Source organism: Crinia signifera, chromosome 2 (assembly GCF_055691185.1).
Source record: "Crinia signifera chromosome 2, ASM5569118v1, whole genome shotgun sequence".
Taxonomy (NCBI): domain Eukaryota; kingdom Metazoa; phylum Chordata; class Amphibia; order Anura; family Myobatrachidae; genus Crinia; species Crinia signifera.
Window position 1 is genome coordinate 35,599,703 of NC_139218.1, and position 16,423 is coordinate 35,616,125.

At 43.1% G+C, this 16,423-nt stretch overlaps 1 protein-coding gene across 3 annotated transcripts in view; it reads right to left on the reverse strand.

Annotated features, from left to right (window-relative positions):
• The window catches only part of USP25 (ubiquitin specific peptidase 25), an 86,956-nt gene that overhangs the window by 10,704 nt on the left and 59,829 nt on the right, over positions 1-16,423 (reverse strand). The window contains exons 15-20 of one of the 3 annotated variants that reach the window (XM_083171895.1): positions 15,820-15,890; positions 15,507-15,735; positions 13,146-13,346; positions 12,379-12,518; positions 10,933-11,046; positions 5,566-5,661 (exon numbers count right to left, since the gene is read on the reverse strand). In XM_083171895.1, coding sequence (XP_083028021.1) covers positions 5,566-5,661; positions 10,933-11,046; positions 12,379-12,518; positions 13,146-13,346; positions 15,507-15,735; positions 15,820-15,890 — 851 coding nt within the window. The remainder of the gene's footprint in view (positions 1-5,565; positions 5,662-10,932; positions 11,047-12,378; positions 12,519-13,145; positions 13,347-15,506; positions 15,736-15,819; positions 15,891-16,423) is intronic. The other 2 variants (XM_083171896.1, XM_083171897.1) reach the window with 2 other exon arrangements.

Below are 16,423 nucleotides of genomic sequence, written 5' to 3' on the forward strand. Positions count from 1 at the left end.
TACAAATGGAAATGATACAGTAAAAAAAATAATGTTTATAAAATACAATCTCCAATTGTAAAACACACTTCGTAAACAGGTACAAATACAAGTTAGATCAAAGTAGTGATTTACTTTCTATTCAATCCCGTTCGAATTGTACGGCGCTGTGTACACATTTGATTTAGACCAGCGGTTCTCAAACTGTGGGTCCTGACCTACTCAGCATGGCCATGTTGCTGGCCATCTGGCTGATTAATTTTCTTATCTCAGCCAGGTGATCCAAGGAGTCTGAAAAATCTGCTGCCTGCTGACTACACGTGACGTGATGACCTTCTGCAGTAACTTGCTGGGGTCCTGTAATTATTTTTATCGTCTTATGGGGTCCCAGAGCAAAATAGTTTGTGGACCCCTGATTTAGACTATATAGTACAGACCTGTGCTATACCGTCTTGCCGGCACAGTCTATTTTTCTATTTGCGTTCAATGCCGCAGGGCTGTGCCTTGGGATCGAATTGAAAGAGTTCGATTGTGATTTGATTTATATAAGCAAATCGAATAGCAAAATCGCCTACATCGAACCGTGTGTACGCCCTATTAGATATTTCTTCAATTTAAACACTTCCCTGTGCAAATTGGTTTGGCCTAGAGCAGGGGTGGCCAACCAGTCAGAGGTAAAGAGCCGAAAATATCGGTAGTCAAGCTAAAGAGCCGACATCATGCGCGCGCCGAAGGCGCATGCGCCAAAAAAAGGGGCGTAGCCTATTTTGACCCCTTGGGTGGGTGTGATACAAATATGCCTCCAATAGTGCAGTGCCATATATACATATGCCCCCAATAGTGCCAGATACACATATGCCCCCAACGGTGCCAGGTATGCACCACCCGGTGCCGGGTATGCCCCCACAGTGCCAAAAAGCTGGTATGCCCCCACAGTGCCACAAACTGCTATGCCCCCACAGTGCCACAAACAGCATCTCCTTCCCCCTCACTTCCCTGTGATTGGGCCGCCCACCAATCAAAGCTCACTGGCCGGCTCCTGATTGGCTGCTGGCCCACGAGCTCTGATTGACGGACGGCCCAGTCACAAGGATGCACAGTAAGGGGTAGTAGAGATGCGCGATGCGCGCTCTCCTCCCCTCAGAAGGAGAAGGGATTCAGGGAACCGGCAGCAGGGGGGACTGGGACAGACGGTGGGCGGCAGGCAGCAGGAGCCGCACTTTACAAGGGGAAGAGCCGCATGAGGCTCAAGAGCCACAGGTTGGCCACCACTGGCCTAGAGGATGACGTGAATATGACACAGGTCAGTGCACACTTTTATTCCATATTATAACTGTTAACCAGAATTTATTCCTACTCCAAAATTGCGTTAATAGTTGTGGACTAACCATTGAGAACCCTGCATTATAAAAGTTAGCTACAACACAGACACTATGAGTAGAACGCATAGTGCTCCCTACATAGAGGCGCACTCTTCCAGTATCTCCCAATTTTACAGATTTGGTTGCAACTGTTTTGCCATCAAGAGCCACCCGCCGCTGGGGTCCAGTTTGGGTATTATGTGTGCTCCGCTGTACATTTTTCGCCCTCTGCTTTTACTCATATTTAAAGTCAATGATACCTTATCTGGAAAAAGTTTATTTTTGAATACTAGTTATGGAATTACCATTATAGGAACCCATTCACACCTGTTTTAATATCATTTGATAAGGCTTTCCCACCCCTTCTTCTTGCTTGCCTACCCCCATTGGACTCCAAGATACCCTTACCCTACACAACTTGTCCAATATACAGTCTCTCCTCATAGAAGCCTAATCTCTCTAGAATTCTTTTCAACTTAACATGCCCTGAGCGGCATGGTTTCCTTAATTATATAACACACAGATGAGAGGTCCTTATACATCTTTGCTGCACTCGAGCCAAACAGCCCCCCTCTTGATCTAGCGTTGGGCTTCTTTTTTACCGGAAATGTGCCTTAGTCGCAATTCAATGACATGACACTTGTGTACTGTGTGCAACCGAGTCTCAATCTGAACACAAACTACAAAAGTTTTTTTTTCCAATACAAGTTCTGTTGTGCTCCGCACAGTCACACACAATATTCGAGTCACGTATCAAATTAATCAGCCTCCTTGGGCATTCCAGATGCAATTTCCGGAGGGGGGGGAGGGGGATGGACACCCATTTAGCAGTAGAATGGGATCTGGTAGCGCACTTATGCCAAGCAACCTGCGCTGCATAGCATATTTAGGCTAGGAGTATGAAAACACATCTGTATGCCCCCCAAATGGTCTTAGCATTTGAATTTCCTTGATTTTGCAGAGAAGTCCCCTGATCTGTAACACTTTGAACATGTTAGCCAATTGGTAAGATGTTGTTAAAAATAAGAATATTTTTTGCAACCCCAAATTGAGATTTAAAAATCTAAAATACATTTCCTCATTGTTAAAATTACATTTAATTGTAGACAGCTAGGGCCAATGCCCTAATCCCTGGGAGATCAACTACCAGCCATTGAGCTCCCAACTGTCATATAACAGGCGGTGGGGCAGATGTACTAAGCCTCAACAAGAGATAAATGCAAGGGTGATAGAGAGATAAACGTCCAGCCAATTAGCTCCTAACTGACTTTTTCCAAACAGCCTGTAACATGGCAGTTAGCAGGTGATTGGCTGGATGTTTATCTCTCCTTATCACCATCATTTTATGAAAAATAAAAGTTAGGAGCTGGTTGACTGGCACTTGGTCTCTCTCCAATTTATCACTCTTAAAGGCTTAGTATACCTGCCCCATAATGACTTTTCACCTCTTTAGGAAAAAGTGTCCTAAAGAGCTGAGACTGCAGTCCGTATAGCTGCAGTGACATCACTGGGATCGACTCTTGTGTATGTATCCAACAATCCACACAGTGCATTTCTACAGAACAAGCTCGAAAGGTTTTGTCAGTCTATGATATTTAATGAGTCTCTTTATTTGGAGGGTCACCGGGACTTGACAGAAATGACATATTACCATGCTACCACATTTGGAATAAAGGAAGGTCAAACGAGTTAGTTAGCATTAATATTTAAACACAGTGGGAGCCTCAATCTTGGGGTTATGCTAAAACTATATGTAAACCACTACCTTTGATAATGTACAATCATTATGTTGCATATACATTTCTAAAGTATCGCCAATAATTATGCAATTATGTTAAATGAAAAGAGATATATTGAAAAGGTAACTCGTTTATAGAAGTTGTAATAAAGCTATGGGCTTATTTATCAACAAGTGATAAAACTCATTGTGAATGATAAATCCAATGTGTAAGATAAATGGTGCACCAGCCAACTGCCAATGTTCAAAGACATGACAGAAGGTGATTGACCCGACTCACTGCTAGCAACCATCTTTCCACTTTCAACTTGGGCTCCACCCCTGTTATTACGTAATTTGAGGCAAATGAGGAGTGTTTGGCGTGTCGAGATTTACTAGTCTGAATATCTATGGAGGGGGGATGAGAATGGGCAGCAACTGCAGTGTAACCTCTCTGTAAGGACAGAGCAGGATCCCCAACCGCACAGTTGCAATAAGGCTGGTCACAGTGCTGCATGAGGACTGTGTTCTTCACAGGCTTCAAAATACAAAAAAGTACATACATCCAGCTTGTTATGTTTTAGCTTTATTTACAAATATGTGACTTTGATGTCTGATCGATTTGGTTTGCAAACTGTCAGTTTAATAAACTGAATGCAGCAACCAGCCTTGCCTGATATTTGACCAATATCTATCAGCCTAAGCCACACCCTGCGCTCTCTTCCTTGTGATGAAAACCACAATAGGGCTTTCACGCATTTCACTGATCTACTGACTAGTGCGATCGTAGATGTCAATATTAATCTGATGAAAATAAGATCATAGAACGAAATACATAAACAAATGTCTAGTCAACAGTACCAAGACAGATCTTTGAGAAATAGCAAATTAGCAATAAAACTACTGTACTTAGGGTTAGCAAGCGGTATCACAACATGTAACGGGCACATACGAAGCAGCATGAGAATTTAACGAAGAGGTTTTTTTTTTTAGAAAGTACTGTATTTGGGGAAACCCTTTAAGACCCCAGTTTCAGATTTGGCCTGTAACATCACAGTACAACACAGCTATGCAAATCAAAGACTATTACAGGGACCCCTCACAATGATGTCATTTCTACAGTAGTTGTAGTTTATATGGTTATAATGGATGTTTCCTGGTAATCTCCTGCCATTAAACATGGTCCCACTACTTCTCCAGTCAATGCAATTACCGACCCTTCAGCATAACCCCCTTCCCCAGGCACAAAAAGCTCCTAAAAAAAACCCTCAGCCACCATCCTGTTATTGTTAACAAGGCTGAGATCCCTACTGGATGTTTTCAAACACAATTTTTTTGTTAGATTTAGCCCAAGAACTGCAATATGCAGAAGGGTGCAGAGGTTGGGAGAATAGGTCAAAGGTCAGGCGATTTGTAGACTTTTTAAAATCAATACGTTTGCCATATAATCAGATGTTATGGAACAGTCTGGGCGTTGCTGGGACTGGCACAATTCCGGCTACTGAGACAGTCGTTATAGCGGGAATACTTTATCAAAAGGCAAAACCAGGAAACTCGCAAGCTAATAAATATGAGCCGATGGGCCGGATGTAATGCAGTGCGAGCCCGGTAGCCATGTGCGATGCCCGTCGAAGGAGTTTTTTTTTTCTTTTTAAAGGGGCAGTCATTCACAAGGCAATACCATGGCCTTTAAACAGCCGGCATACTGCACTGCCGCCGGATTTGCACTACATCGCATCTGGCCCAATATACAACTGGAGAGCATGATTAGACTATTATATGTGAATGACCTGAAGAATACAAAATTAGAATTCTCCAAATGTAATGCAACTGAATGGCAAGCAAAGCATATGGGGAAAGAGTTTATTTTGTGCTTGGTAAACAAGACCGGATCCTTCCAAACCGCAGTCCTCTCCAGAGACTATAACAGATGTCGTCATGCTCATTGTTGCCGTGCCAATAACCACATGCAACTTAAATGGCGATTAGCGTTATCCCGTCACCAATGCATCTATTGTGCTCCTGCGGCTCATAAAAATCCGCTGAGCAGCGATGGCGCACCATAGAGTTTCCACGTGTGCAACATTGGCGGGCCAAACAAGCACGAGCAGCCGTGGAGCGGCAACGATGAGCGCAGCGATATCTGTATATTCAGCACTAGTAGTGTAGTGTTACTGGCCACATAGTACTGACGTTCTCGGTCTGCAGGTGTAAAAGGATTGCTCGACACTTAATTAGCATGTAGTGAATGTAGGAAAGCGGTTTAAAAATGAAATCTGATATTGTTGTTTTGGTTGTGTATTGAGCATGAATTATACCAAGGGATTATTGCCGGATGTTTGACAAGTGTTCCGGAACGTTGAGAAATGTGATGTAATCTCTAAGCACACAAAATACACACTGGATTGTGTCGTTGAAGGCAAAGAAAAATGCAACACAAAAAAATTCAAGAAACAAAAAAAAAGGAAAGCCAACAGCAAATGAAGAGAACAGGATTGTAATCTGTACCTTAAAGAACCCGGCTTCGGGTCCACACCTGTCATACACATTCCTGGATTTACCTATAGCCATGATAATACCTTGCATGTTCGGGGTCATCATGACCTGCCACAGAGGATTTAAGTTTTAATAATTATCATCTTACTGGTTAGTGAGATAGAACAGATGCATGCAAAAAAAATGAAAATAAAAGCAGGTATATATATTATATTAAAAGCAAGCAGACGCATGCATACACTATGCAGTTTGCTTACAATGCACCGGGTGATGTTAATGGATGAGAAGAATGAGGGGGGCGGTGAGGGATTGCCTGCTGCAGATTTTATGATGTTTGAAGGCAGAGGTGGTCATTGGAGGAGTTTAGAACCCAAGCCCCAACACCAGGTAGCCGAGCATCATTCCCTAGGATTAGGATCATTTATTTACAGCGACCCTCTATTACGCACTGCTGAACTAGATTATTTATCATTCACATCATGCCTGCTCCACAAAACACACACACACACACACACACACACACACACACACACACACACCCCTATCACAATATAATATGGGTGTATGTATGTGTGTATGTATGCATGTATGTATGTATGTATGTATGTATGTATGTATGTATGCATGCATGCATGTATCCAAGTATGTAGAGGAAACCTGCGGACCCAGACAGAACCCACTCAAACATGGAAAGAACATATAAACCACTCACAAACCAGTCTCAAATCGGGAGAGTAATTCAGGAATAGGCATTTCGGAAATTTTTGGCTGAGATTTCAATCCCGGGATTATAGCATCCAATCCCGGGATTATAATGTGCCTTTCATGCCTTTCTACCTGGCAGTGCTGAGCATAAACTGCGTTTGGCTCAAGCGCTACCCAGAAAACATGCTGTGTGACTGCGCAGCGTACTGTTGTGCAGCCACTTAACCAACCCCCACGTTTGCCAGAAGCCCCTCTCTCTGTCGCATGACCTGCCTGCTCACTCCACTGCCTCCGCCTGCCCGCTCCGCCTCATCCACCCGCCAAAGGACTGCTTCTAGCCGTTTGCGGCGTCAGGAGGCCAATCCCGGGATTGACAGTTTTTCAATCCAAAATCGCTACTCAGGAACCCAGTGCTGTGAGGTAACAACGCTAGCAGGGCCACTGTACTGTCCTGGTTTGGTTTCGCTTGTTTGAGATCTTGTAAAATGAATTTCGCATAGATTTTTTGCTAATGTAATGAATTAATTTAGGTGCTACAGTAAATTCCAGCATTTGCAGTCAGCAGATCATTTCCAAGCACTTTCTTCTTGCAATTTACTGCCAGCAGCAAAACAACCGTACTCCATAGTCAAGCAGATATAGGAGGTCTATATACTTTGCAAACATGGTATTAGCAAACTAGGATTCATCTTTCTTTTCTGTTGCACAGGGTGTATGAATTACTGACTGACACTTAAAGTTTCACAGATGACACTAAATATTTCTGGTGTGATTTAGTTGCGGACACACGCATATCAATGGTTACCAGCACAGGAAGCAGATCACGAACTCCTGGAGATGAAATGCTGCTAGGCGGTACCTTTTGCTGGTGGCTGTGTCAGTGTCGGATACGGTTAAAAAAAGATACACTAGCACTGGCACCAGTGGCCATTTACCAATGGACATTCTGAGCAACCATCAGAGGCACAGCTGGAAGCGTCTCAGTAGACCAGTGATTGCTAACCTTGACACTCCAGCTGTTGTCGAACTACACATCCCAGTATGCACCGCTACAGTTTTATTATTTGGCCCTGCTATAACTGATGCAGGGCATGCTGGGATGTGTAGTTCAACAACAGCTGGAGTGTCAAGGTTAGCTATCACTGCAGTAGACAGCCCATCGGCTGCTTTAATTATATATCCTCATCCATTGCATACGATCTAGGTCCTCAGTCTACAAATATTCTCAATATTATCTGAAGATTCCCCCCCTCTTAATGTGAACATTTATTTTCTCTCTTTTACTGGAGACCTTGGTTTTATCTGATACCAAATGGATTTATTCCCAGTAGAATCTACAACCGGACTGGGAACACAAAGGCAGAAATTTACTAAGATGGGATTTCTATTTCCCATGGGATGTTGCTAGGGGCAACCAATCAGATACTAGTATCTATTATCTGCTAAATAAATAAGTAGTTTCTGATTGGTTGGCCATCCCATGTGCAATAGAACTCCAAATCTTCGTAAATTTCCCCAAAGAGTATTACGTCATTCTGTGTGAATACAGAAGAGAAGGTTCCCTGTTGTAGTAAGGGCTTAACTGGGGTGGGAAGTCTCTTTTCCCGGTCTGGTCTTCCATTAGAGGTGCAATCCTGTCATCCGTAAGTGGAAGTCAGCGGGAATTCTGGCTACTTCTGTAAGCCTAGTCTGCCATCCTGCACACTGAAGATAGACATCACACTTGCCGAGGAGGATGTGTACCGAACACATTCTTGGCACTGCCATAAACTCTAACATAGAACACTGGAGGCCCCCACGTGACCCATACCATATTTCGGTTCAGCATCATAGATGGTGGTGTGCCGATTAATGAAATTATTCCCTGTACACTTATCACAAAAAATAAAACCACAATCTGCCTGCACTAGCTGGAGGCAGGAAAATATACTGGGGGAAATCAAGCACTCACTCCACTACCCAGCGTTAAGCCTGTGGCCCCCAACGTCTCCCAAAGAATAAATATATACAGATAATAATCAGCTGGATCTAACAAACTAAGTGTTACATAAGCCACATAAATGGCTGCCATGGATTAGTTAAAAGGAAAGGTATTAATTGCAAGTATACCAGAGATTTATCCAAAAACATAAATGAAAAAAAAATGAATACAATGCTTTTATAGCCAACATTTTAAATATGGGAGCAGTATAAAAAATACATCAACTTTGTCCCATATGGAAAGAACTAGAAAGTACGGTACTAGTAAATAAGGAGCAGTAACAAACACAATAGGATAAGATGGCCCTGCAGGCTCAGGGAACGCAACAGAACTACTAAAGCCGATCCCGCAGTATGATAAAATCTTGTTTAACATTTACTAGAACACAATGTGACTTCACATCAGCATGACCAGCCTATTCCCTCCAGAGAGGTGGCCCACCAACATATTTGTCCGAGAAGATCAGCGACACGACGCGTAGGTATGAATAGAACACGTTTAACTGTTTATACAATAGTAAGGTTATCTGGCGTTCCTGAGATGCCAGTAAAGACTTGTGCAAGAACTCCGATCTTGGATTAAAGTCTATTCCCATCAATTTAGTTACGGAATGCTGATTGGTTGGCACTCTAGCAATCTCCCCTTTACCACTCTATTGATACAACTCCCATACAAATATACACTTAAATAAAAAGAAATGTTTAACAAAACAGTCTAAAAAACATTATACAAAACCAGTGCACGCAAACATAAAATGATCCTTCTGACCTTGAGAGGGCACAAAGTTATTACTATGAAACACACACATTACACTAGGAAATGATGGGAAATCTTTGGCACTCCAGCTGCTGTTGAACAAAATATCCCAGCATGCCCTGCTACAGTTTTGCGATTTAGCCATGCTAAAACCATTGCAGGGTATGCTGGGATGTCTAGTTCAAAAACAGCTGGAATGTCAAAGGATCCCCATCCCTGCACTAGACTAAGGGGTGCCCAAATACTTGCAATTTAGGCAATTTTCCTCCGATTTGGATGAATCAGAGATAAATCAGAGATAAATCGGATGGAAAGTGTCAAATCACGTGTGTTTCAGCTCACAAGGCCTACACTATAGATTTATCGGATGCCGCAAACCTCGCTGGGATCGCATAAGGTACATCGTATGCAAAAAGGACTGCAAACAATGTATCATATGCGATCTTGCCGACTAGGAAGCTGGCAGGTGGTCCATGGGAAAACCTACAGTATTAAACGTCTCCCTCTGAGAAGTTGAATAAGTGTATGGGGGGCCTTTAGGTGCATGATGCTGTGGAACCACAGGTCAAGAGCACCATATGGGATGCAAAGATTGGGACAACTAGTCTACAACAGGGCTTCTGAATTCCAGTCCTCAAGACAAACAGTGCAGGTTTTTCATAGATCCTTGCAGGAGCACAGGTGTATACATTACTGACTTTTTAAAAGATCCACAAATTTTTCTCATTAACTTACTATTGACTCTGTGAGGAGACCTGAAAAACATGCATTGTGAGGGTGTCCAAATCAAAACTCAAAGGGCCAGATTCTCTAAGCTTCAAAATTGATAAAATGGAGAGTGCCTGCCATGTCACACACTGTGTTTGAAAAATGTCTCACAGGAGCTGATTGGCTGGTTGTTTATCACTCTCCATTTTATCACTTTTGTAGCTTAGAGAATCTGGCCCTAAACCAGCAATCGGAGGTCCCAAAAGTCACATATTGGGACTCGCTTGTGGTCTTGACCCAATTGTGCCTATGCTGATCAACCTCAAATAATATTTTAGCAATTAAAGCAAACCCTTTATAAATAAAAGGGCAGTTACAAGACACAAACTTGCTAATTACATTTCCTCCTTTGTATCTATAGACTGTTACTGAATGATAATGCTGAAGATTTTTTTTGTGTGTTATGTGACTACTATGGCAACCACAGTCACATGAAATAGAGGTTTTGGAACTCTCCTCTGAGCTCTAATATTATTGTGAAATCCCCTCTTGCTTTCATCCCATCTGCATTTACCCAACATGCTGATAAGAGTCTGTATCTGTGGGGCAGATTTAAATAAGGATGACAACAAACACTATGACCAATTGAAACGATACCAATGTATCAGGCTAAATTAAAGTGGTGGATTGTTTTTTAAAACAAAGACCACATACTCTACACCAGGCACGGCCAAACTGTGGCCCTCCAGGATTTGTAAAACGACACATCCCAGCATGGCCTTAGCATTCCCTAAAATCAAAACTGGGGCAAGGCACGATGGGACTTGTCGTTTCACAACAACTGGAGGGCCACAGTTTGGCCATGCCTGCTTTACACGTATATAAAGGAGAACATCAAACAAATGATTCCATGTACTATAGGCAGTGCTACAATTCCATCAGAATATAAATCTGACATAAAATAAAAAGAGTAAGTGTTAAAAATAATCTTCTCAAGCAGATTTAGGAGTCGCCTTTCACCAAGAAACATGCATAAAATCTTAGTTCTAGCACCCGTATGAGCAATGCCAGGATGAATCGCATACAGAAAAAGTGCTGTATTAGTTGAATTGGGTTGGCATGCTACAGTGGAACAGTGTCAGGCAGCAAAACAGAAGCGCCAGGGGGTAAGGGGGTGGGGGGGGAGAGATGGCACAAAGGGGCGCTCAGCAGCAAAACAAAAATTGTACCTCATCGTCATAACCCCCCTCCTCTGACTCAATAATAAAAGTCCCTACGTGAGGGATCGCCACCTCCACAACGCGCTGGCTGGGAGCAGATGGGGCTAGGGTGTTATCAGTGGGCTGCAGAGAGAGAGATTATGGGAATACAAAGTTAGCTACAGTAACAATCAGAGCAGCACCCCATTCCCATGGTACAAGAGATGAATATTAAACCAATGACGGAATGAAATGCATGAGTGGCACAGATTATTTCAGGTCTTACATTTCAGTATCAATTGATCAGCGGCTGAACGTCAACGACCTGTGTTTTATCTTTTGGTAAGTTCTAGAAAATGACATTTCTTACTTTCAAACGATATTTAGTCAAGAATTAAAGACACTTTTCTTCAGTAAGTATTTAGAGGATACATCGGTGACATTTTCTGAATAAATGCTTGGCGACTTGACAGAGAACAAACCATTCTTCATTTCGCTCATTAACATATGGCACAGGTGATCACTTACCTAAGGAGCGACCAATCAGTACAGAGAAAATGACATTTGTGCAGAAACACATTTGGCTATAACCCACATTAATGAATCCCTAGAAATTGATACAAACCATAGTCATATAAAATGCTCTAGAGAGGTCATCAGTTTATAATCTCACCAGAAACTACAGGTCGAGTATCCTGTATCCGGGCATCCATTATCCGAATTATTCCAAAAACTGTGGTTTTTGGAATCATTCGAATAATATTTTTTTTTTTCACCCGGTGACGTCACCGGTGCGCGCGCACACCCGCGCAATGCATTCCTGGGACCGCTGGAGACCCAGAGAAGATGCCGGAGGCCTGCTGTGGACGCCGAGGGACCACCGGACACCATCAGGGGACAGGTAAGTATGGCAAAAAAAAACGTATTCCAAAATCCGAAAAATTCCCCTATCTGGAATGCTCGTGGTCCTGAGCATTTCGGATAGGGGATACTCAACCTGTATACACTTTCAGTAATGGGATATTTTGATATAGGGGGTATTCAATATGGGAATTCCAACTGTTGGAATGTCCAGGCAGTCAGAATCCTGGGCCGTTTTTGTTTGATCCAACAGTAACTCGACAGTCTGAACTCAATGTTCCCGGCTGTCGAGTGTTGGAAGGTCCGTAGATGGGTGAAAACGGCCGTGGACCACCTGCTTTCGTTTCTGATTAAACAGACCAGACTTAAAAAAAAAAAAAAAAGACGGATCTGACCCCCTTCAATGCTGTCGTCAAGCGCTCTCCCAAAGCAGGTGATGGAACAGGTGGACGTAGTAAAATAGGTTTTACCCTTCTCCGTTCCCTTTGAGCCACCAGCTTTATCTCCTGCCCTCACGGGGGTGGTTGTTGTATGTCGTCTCTAGTAGACTACATGCAGTTGACCCACTTTCATCCCTGTGACACTGCCAAAGAAAAGGATTAATGATGCTCTCACCGTCTGCAGAACCGCCTCTGGACCCTTGTCTTCAGACTCCGTTACCGCCTGGGTGATTGCACAAGTGGTTTCTTCCTTCACCTCCATGGAGAGATCGGTTTTTGTTGGCTGCTCCATGTACTCTGGATCTTTTAGTGGAGCTACATACATAAATATCACAGTTGTGGTAAGTGCCGGATACTCAACATAAGGAACAAACGTATAGAGCATCTGTTTAATATTGGCAACCAAGTGAAGGACATGAAAATCAAAGCAATGTGCAGCTGGAACTACCTACATGAACCTTATGTACCTGCTGGAAGGTGTTTTGATCTCAAACGTTCAACAAAATTCCCTATCCAGGAGACATGGGCTAAATTACTAGTAAAATTGTAAGAAGAGCATATGAGAAACTAGATATAGCCTCAATAACTCCATCAAGAAATGAGGTGGAAGCTGAGAAGTGGGTTGCCCGGGGATATAGGGTGGGTTTAAACTTTACTCAACCGAAGGAGAGGATTTACATTGTGCTAAGATCCAACTCCATCCATAGGACTTCACTTCCACCATTGATGTAACAGTTTGTCATTAGTTTGTACTATTCTTATGGAGCGCTTTGTGCAGACACCAGGAACATCTACATATTACACAGCAATAGAAGACTGTTCCTGCACATCGCCCAATACCCAGCACATTAAGACATGAGGTGGGGACATGTTAGGAATGTACTGCAAGCACAGACACACAAAAAAAATTTGGAAATGGATATAATACAATATGTAGTATACCAGGAGCTGACGTTGGAGCTGGTTTCAACATTTTCTGAGAAATCAGCAGCTTCTCTTGTTCCGCTTTCCGGAGCTGTTCCTTGTCCCATTCTTCAATTTCTTTCTCAAACCGCTTGTTGTCTTCTTTGACAAATTCCTTTAAATCAGGGGGTAAGGTGTCCATCCCGCCAAGTACCTGCCCGGTCTCCTTGTCGTATTCCTCTGTAAGTTACAGTATGCAGATATTTTACACCACCAAACCCAAAATTGCAATACAATGTACAGCAAAGAAACCCCAGCAACAACACAAAAACCTACAAATAACTCCAAAACAACTGCAAATACATTATAAAGCTGGGTGTGAACTATTCCTCTCCAATGTCATTTCTTTTTAAATAAAGTTGCTAATTCTGTAAAGGAATATTTACACAATGAATCTTTTATACTGAATGCAAATTTAACGGAGATACGTAAAGGCCCCCCCATACATTGAGCCGATTTGGTCCGATAGCGACCAATCGGGCCGTTAAATCGGACCAAATCGGCTGTCCTGACATGCAGTTGGGTCCGATGTACGGTCCCGTGCGCATTGGACCCGAGCAGGTGGTTGGTCTGGCTGCCCATCCGACCACCCGTCCTGGGACCTCCCTCCCGGCGGCGTGGCAGGGGTGGAGCAGGGACACTTGCGACCAGTCACAACAAATTGTGACGAACCGCATGCGTCCCTGCCGGCTGGGAAGGTCCTGGTAAGCCAGGGAATCGGGTGTCCGTACACTGCTGCGAGACGTCGCAGCAGTGAATGGGCACCTTATCACCTCCCCCATGTATCTAATGGTGGGTACACACCGCTAGATATATTGGGCAATCAATATAGCGTTGCGTTAAGTGATCGGCCACTGAATACAAGCTACATGTATGTGAACGGCGTCATCTGTGCAACACATCGGTACCTACCAGGAGCAGGCAAGCAAATGTATGGAGGACACGATGCGTGGTCCATCAAGAGATATCTCTGCAGTTCAATACAGATATATCAATTACTGTGTACCCAACCTTAGAATGAATCATTTTTGCTAGAAAATGGTCCACACTGTGCAAATATTAAATGCAGACGGTCATTAATATCCTGATCACTAAGGGGTTTCCGTGTAAATCTAGAAGCCATTAGTGAAACTAAAGAAAGATTTATGAAAAGGTTTATTATTGCTCACATAACGATTCAGTGGATTGCAGCCCAGGGAGAACATCCATCTCACGCCATGCATCACACCCAGAAAATGCCCACGTCTGTGTGTTTTGTGCTGAGACATCAAAAACTGTTCCGATAATTCCACCTCGCCTTAAGGGTCTAATAAGTCCCTATACTGGTTGCTCAGTAGGGGGGACCACATGACAAATGGCCCGTAAAGGTAACACAGTCATGGCTCGGTGAGGACAACAGAGTCAGAAAAATCGTTACACAGGACAACAACAATGGAGATTTTCCATCCTATGGTGTCATGTATTTTCTATAAAAGGGCAATTACTCCAAAATACCTTACTAATACTAGTCATAGCGGTTGATGTTTTAAGCAGCATTGAAAAGAGTGGAGAAGTGGACCGAGGTATGAGTTGCCCTAGCAATGTCTTTTCACTGATTGATATATCAACAGCCGAACAGCAGAGGGGCCATTTATTGCAGGACAGGTGAAGTATTCCTGAGTGACTACCAAACATTACTACTATACCCTCCAACATGACCCATTCCATTAGGTACAAAATGCTCTGTTGCTGGACTTCCCTGCCAGTGGCAGATGTGAGCCTGCAGCACAGGGCAATATTCAAAAAGGGGAGCCACACCAAACATCACGGTCCTGGACTCACTGGCAGTTGATGTGACCCCCCCCCTTTGAATATTGGACTGTGCTGGAGCCCCACCTCTGTAACTGCCACTGGCAGGGAAGTCCAGGAACAGAGCATTTTGTACCTAACGGAATGTTGGAGGGTATGTACTATGTGCCAGATGCACTAAGCTTCAAAAGTGATAAATAGCCAGCCAATCAGCTCCTACCTGCCATGTAATAGAATGTTTGAAAAACGTCAGGTAGGAGCTGATTGGTTGGTTATCACTTTCCTTTTGATCACTTTTGAAGCTTGGTGCATCTAGCCCTAGATGTATCAATAATATGCGATATAAAGTGATAGTTTATGGCAGCCATTGCTGAATATACATGCATAGGCTCACATATATGAATCCATGAGTGCAAGTCTGTGCGCTGAAAATAGAGGAAAAGGTCCAAGGACCAATAAAGACTGGTTGAGAGCACAGAATGGCTGCCTCCAATGTCTGGAGCAAAAACCAATCCATATACAGTCCAGGTGCAATATCTTTGCTAGTATTACCTTGTATTAAATGCTGCTCGCCACCATTTATATACATCAGGCAGTAGGCACTGGCATTTCTGTAGCCCCCGAAGGAATCGCGTTCCAGCTCCTCCCAGGAAGATTTAGTCACGGATATATCATTATACTTCATCCACCTCTTCTCATTGTGATCAAATATATACGCCCAGTAGTGACCCGCATTTGCTTGGCCTTCGTGCACTAATACAGCATGTAACTTGTACGGAACCTGAAAAGAAAGCGGGTGGTTTAATTGCTGGTGATCTTTTTCTTTAAAAAAAAAAAATGGTAAATTATAAACTATTTTTCTTACTTGCGTCATCAGCTTGTCCGAGTACATAAGCTCAATCGTCCGGTGTATTCTACCTATACTGTCCTGCAGGTCTGAGGATACAAAATGTATTTTATTCTTAGGTAGACAATACGGTTTAGAAAAAGGTTCAAGATATTAGCCAGATATCATTCCAACATAAAACAAATTAATAATAAATAAATAAAAAATTCCCGGTCTAAGATTGCTATGGATTACACCGGTCACACATGCAACACATTAATATCTGTAACATTAATCTTGAAGTTAGGCAGTCTCCGTCATATGCCTCCACTGAATAGGTATGGGTCATTGAGTTGACCCATATTGGCTAGGTCAATGGTCAAACGGTCGACGTAAGTTTTACACGTTTGAGTCGACCTTCCAACCCTACCCATGTTGACCTATTTTATGTGTCAACTTAAGCCATGATGACCTTCAGATCTGGATCCCTCCTAACATGGACAGCTGACCGACCCCTGGACTCATGCACCAATAAATAGCCAACCCAGATGCCTCCTTCTTAAGACGGCTGACTCCCAGGTTCCATTCCCCCATGAATAGAAGTCTAAGATGGCTCCTTCCTTAGGCCACTAACTCCCAGGAT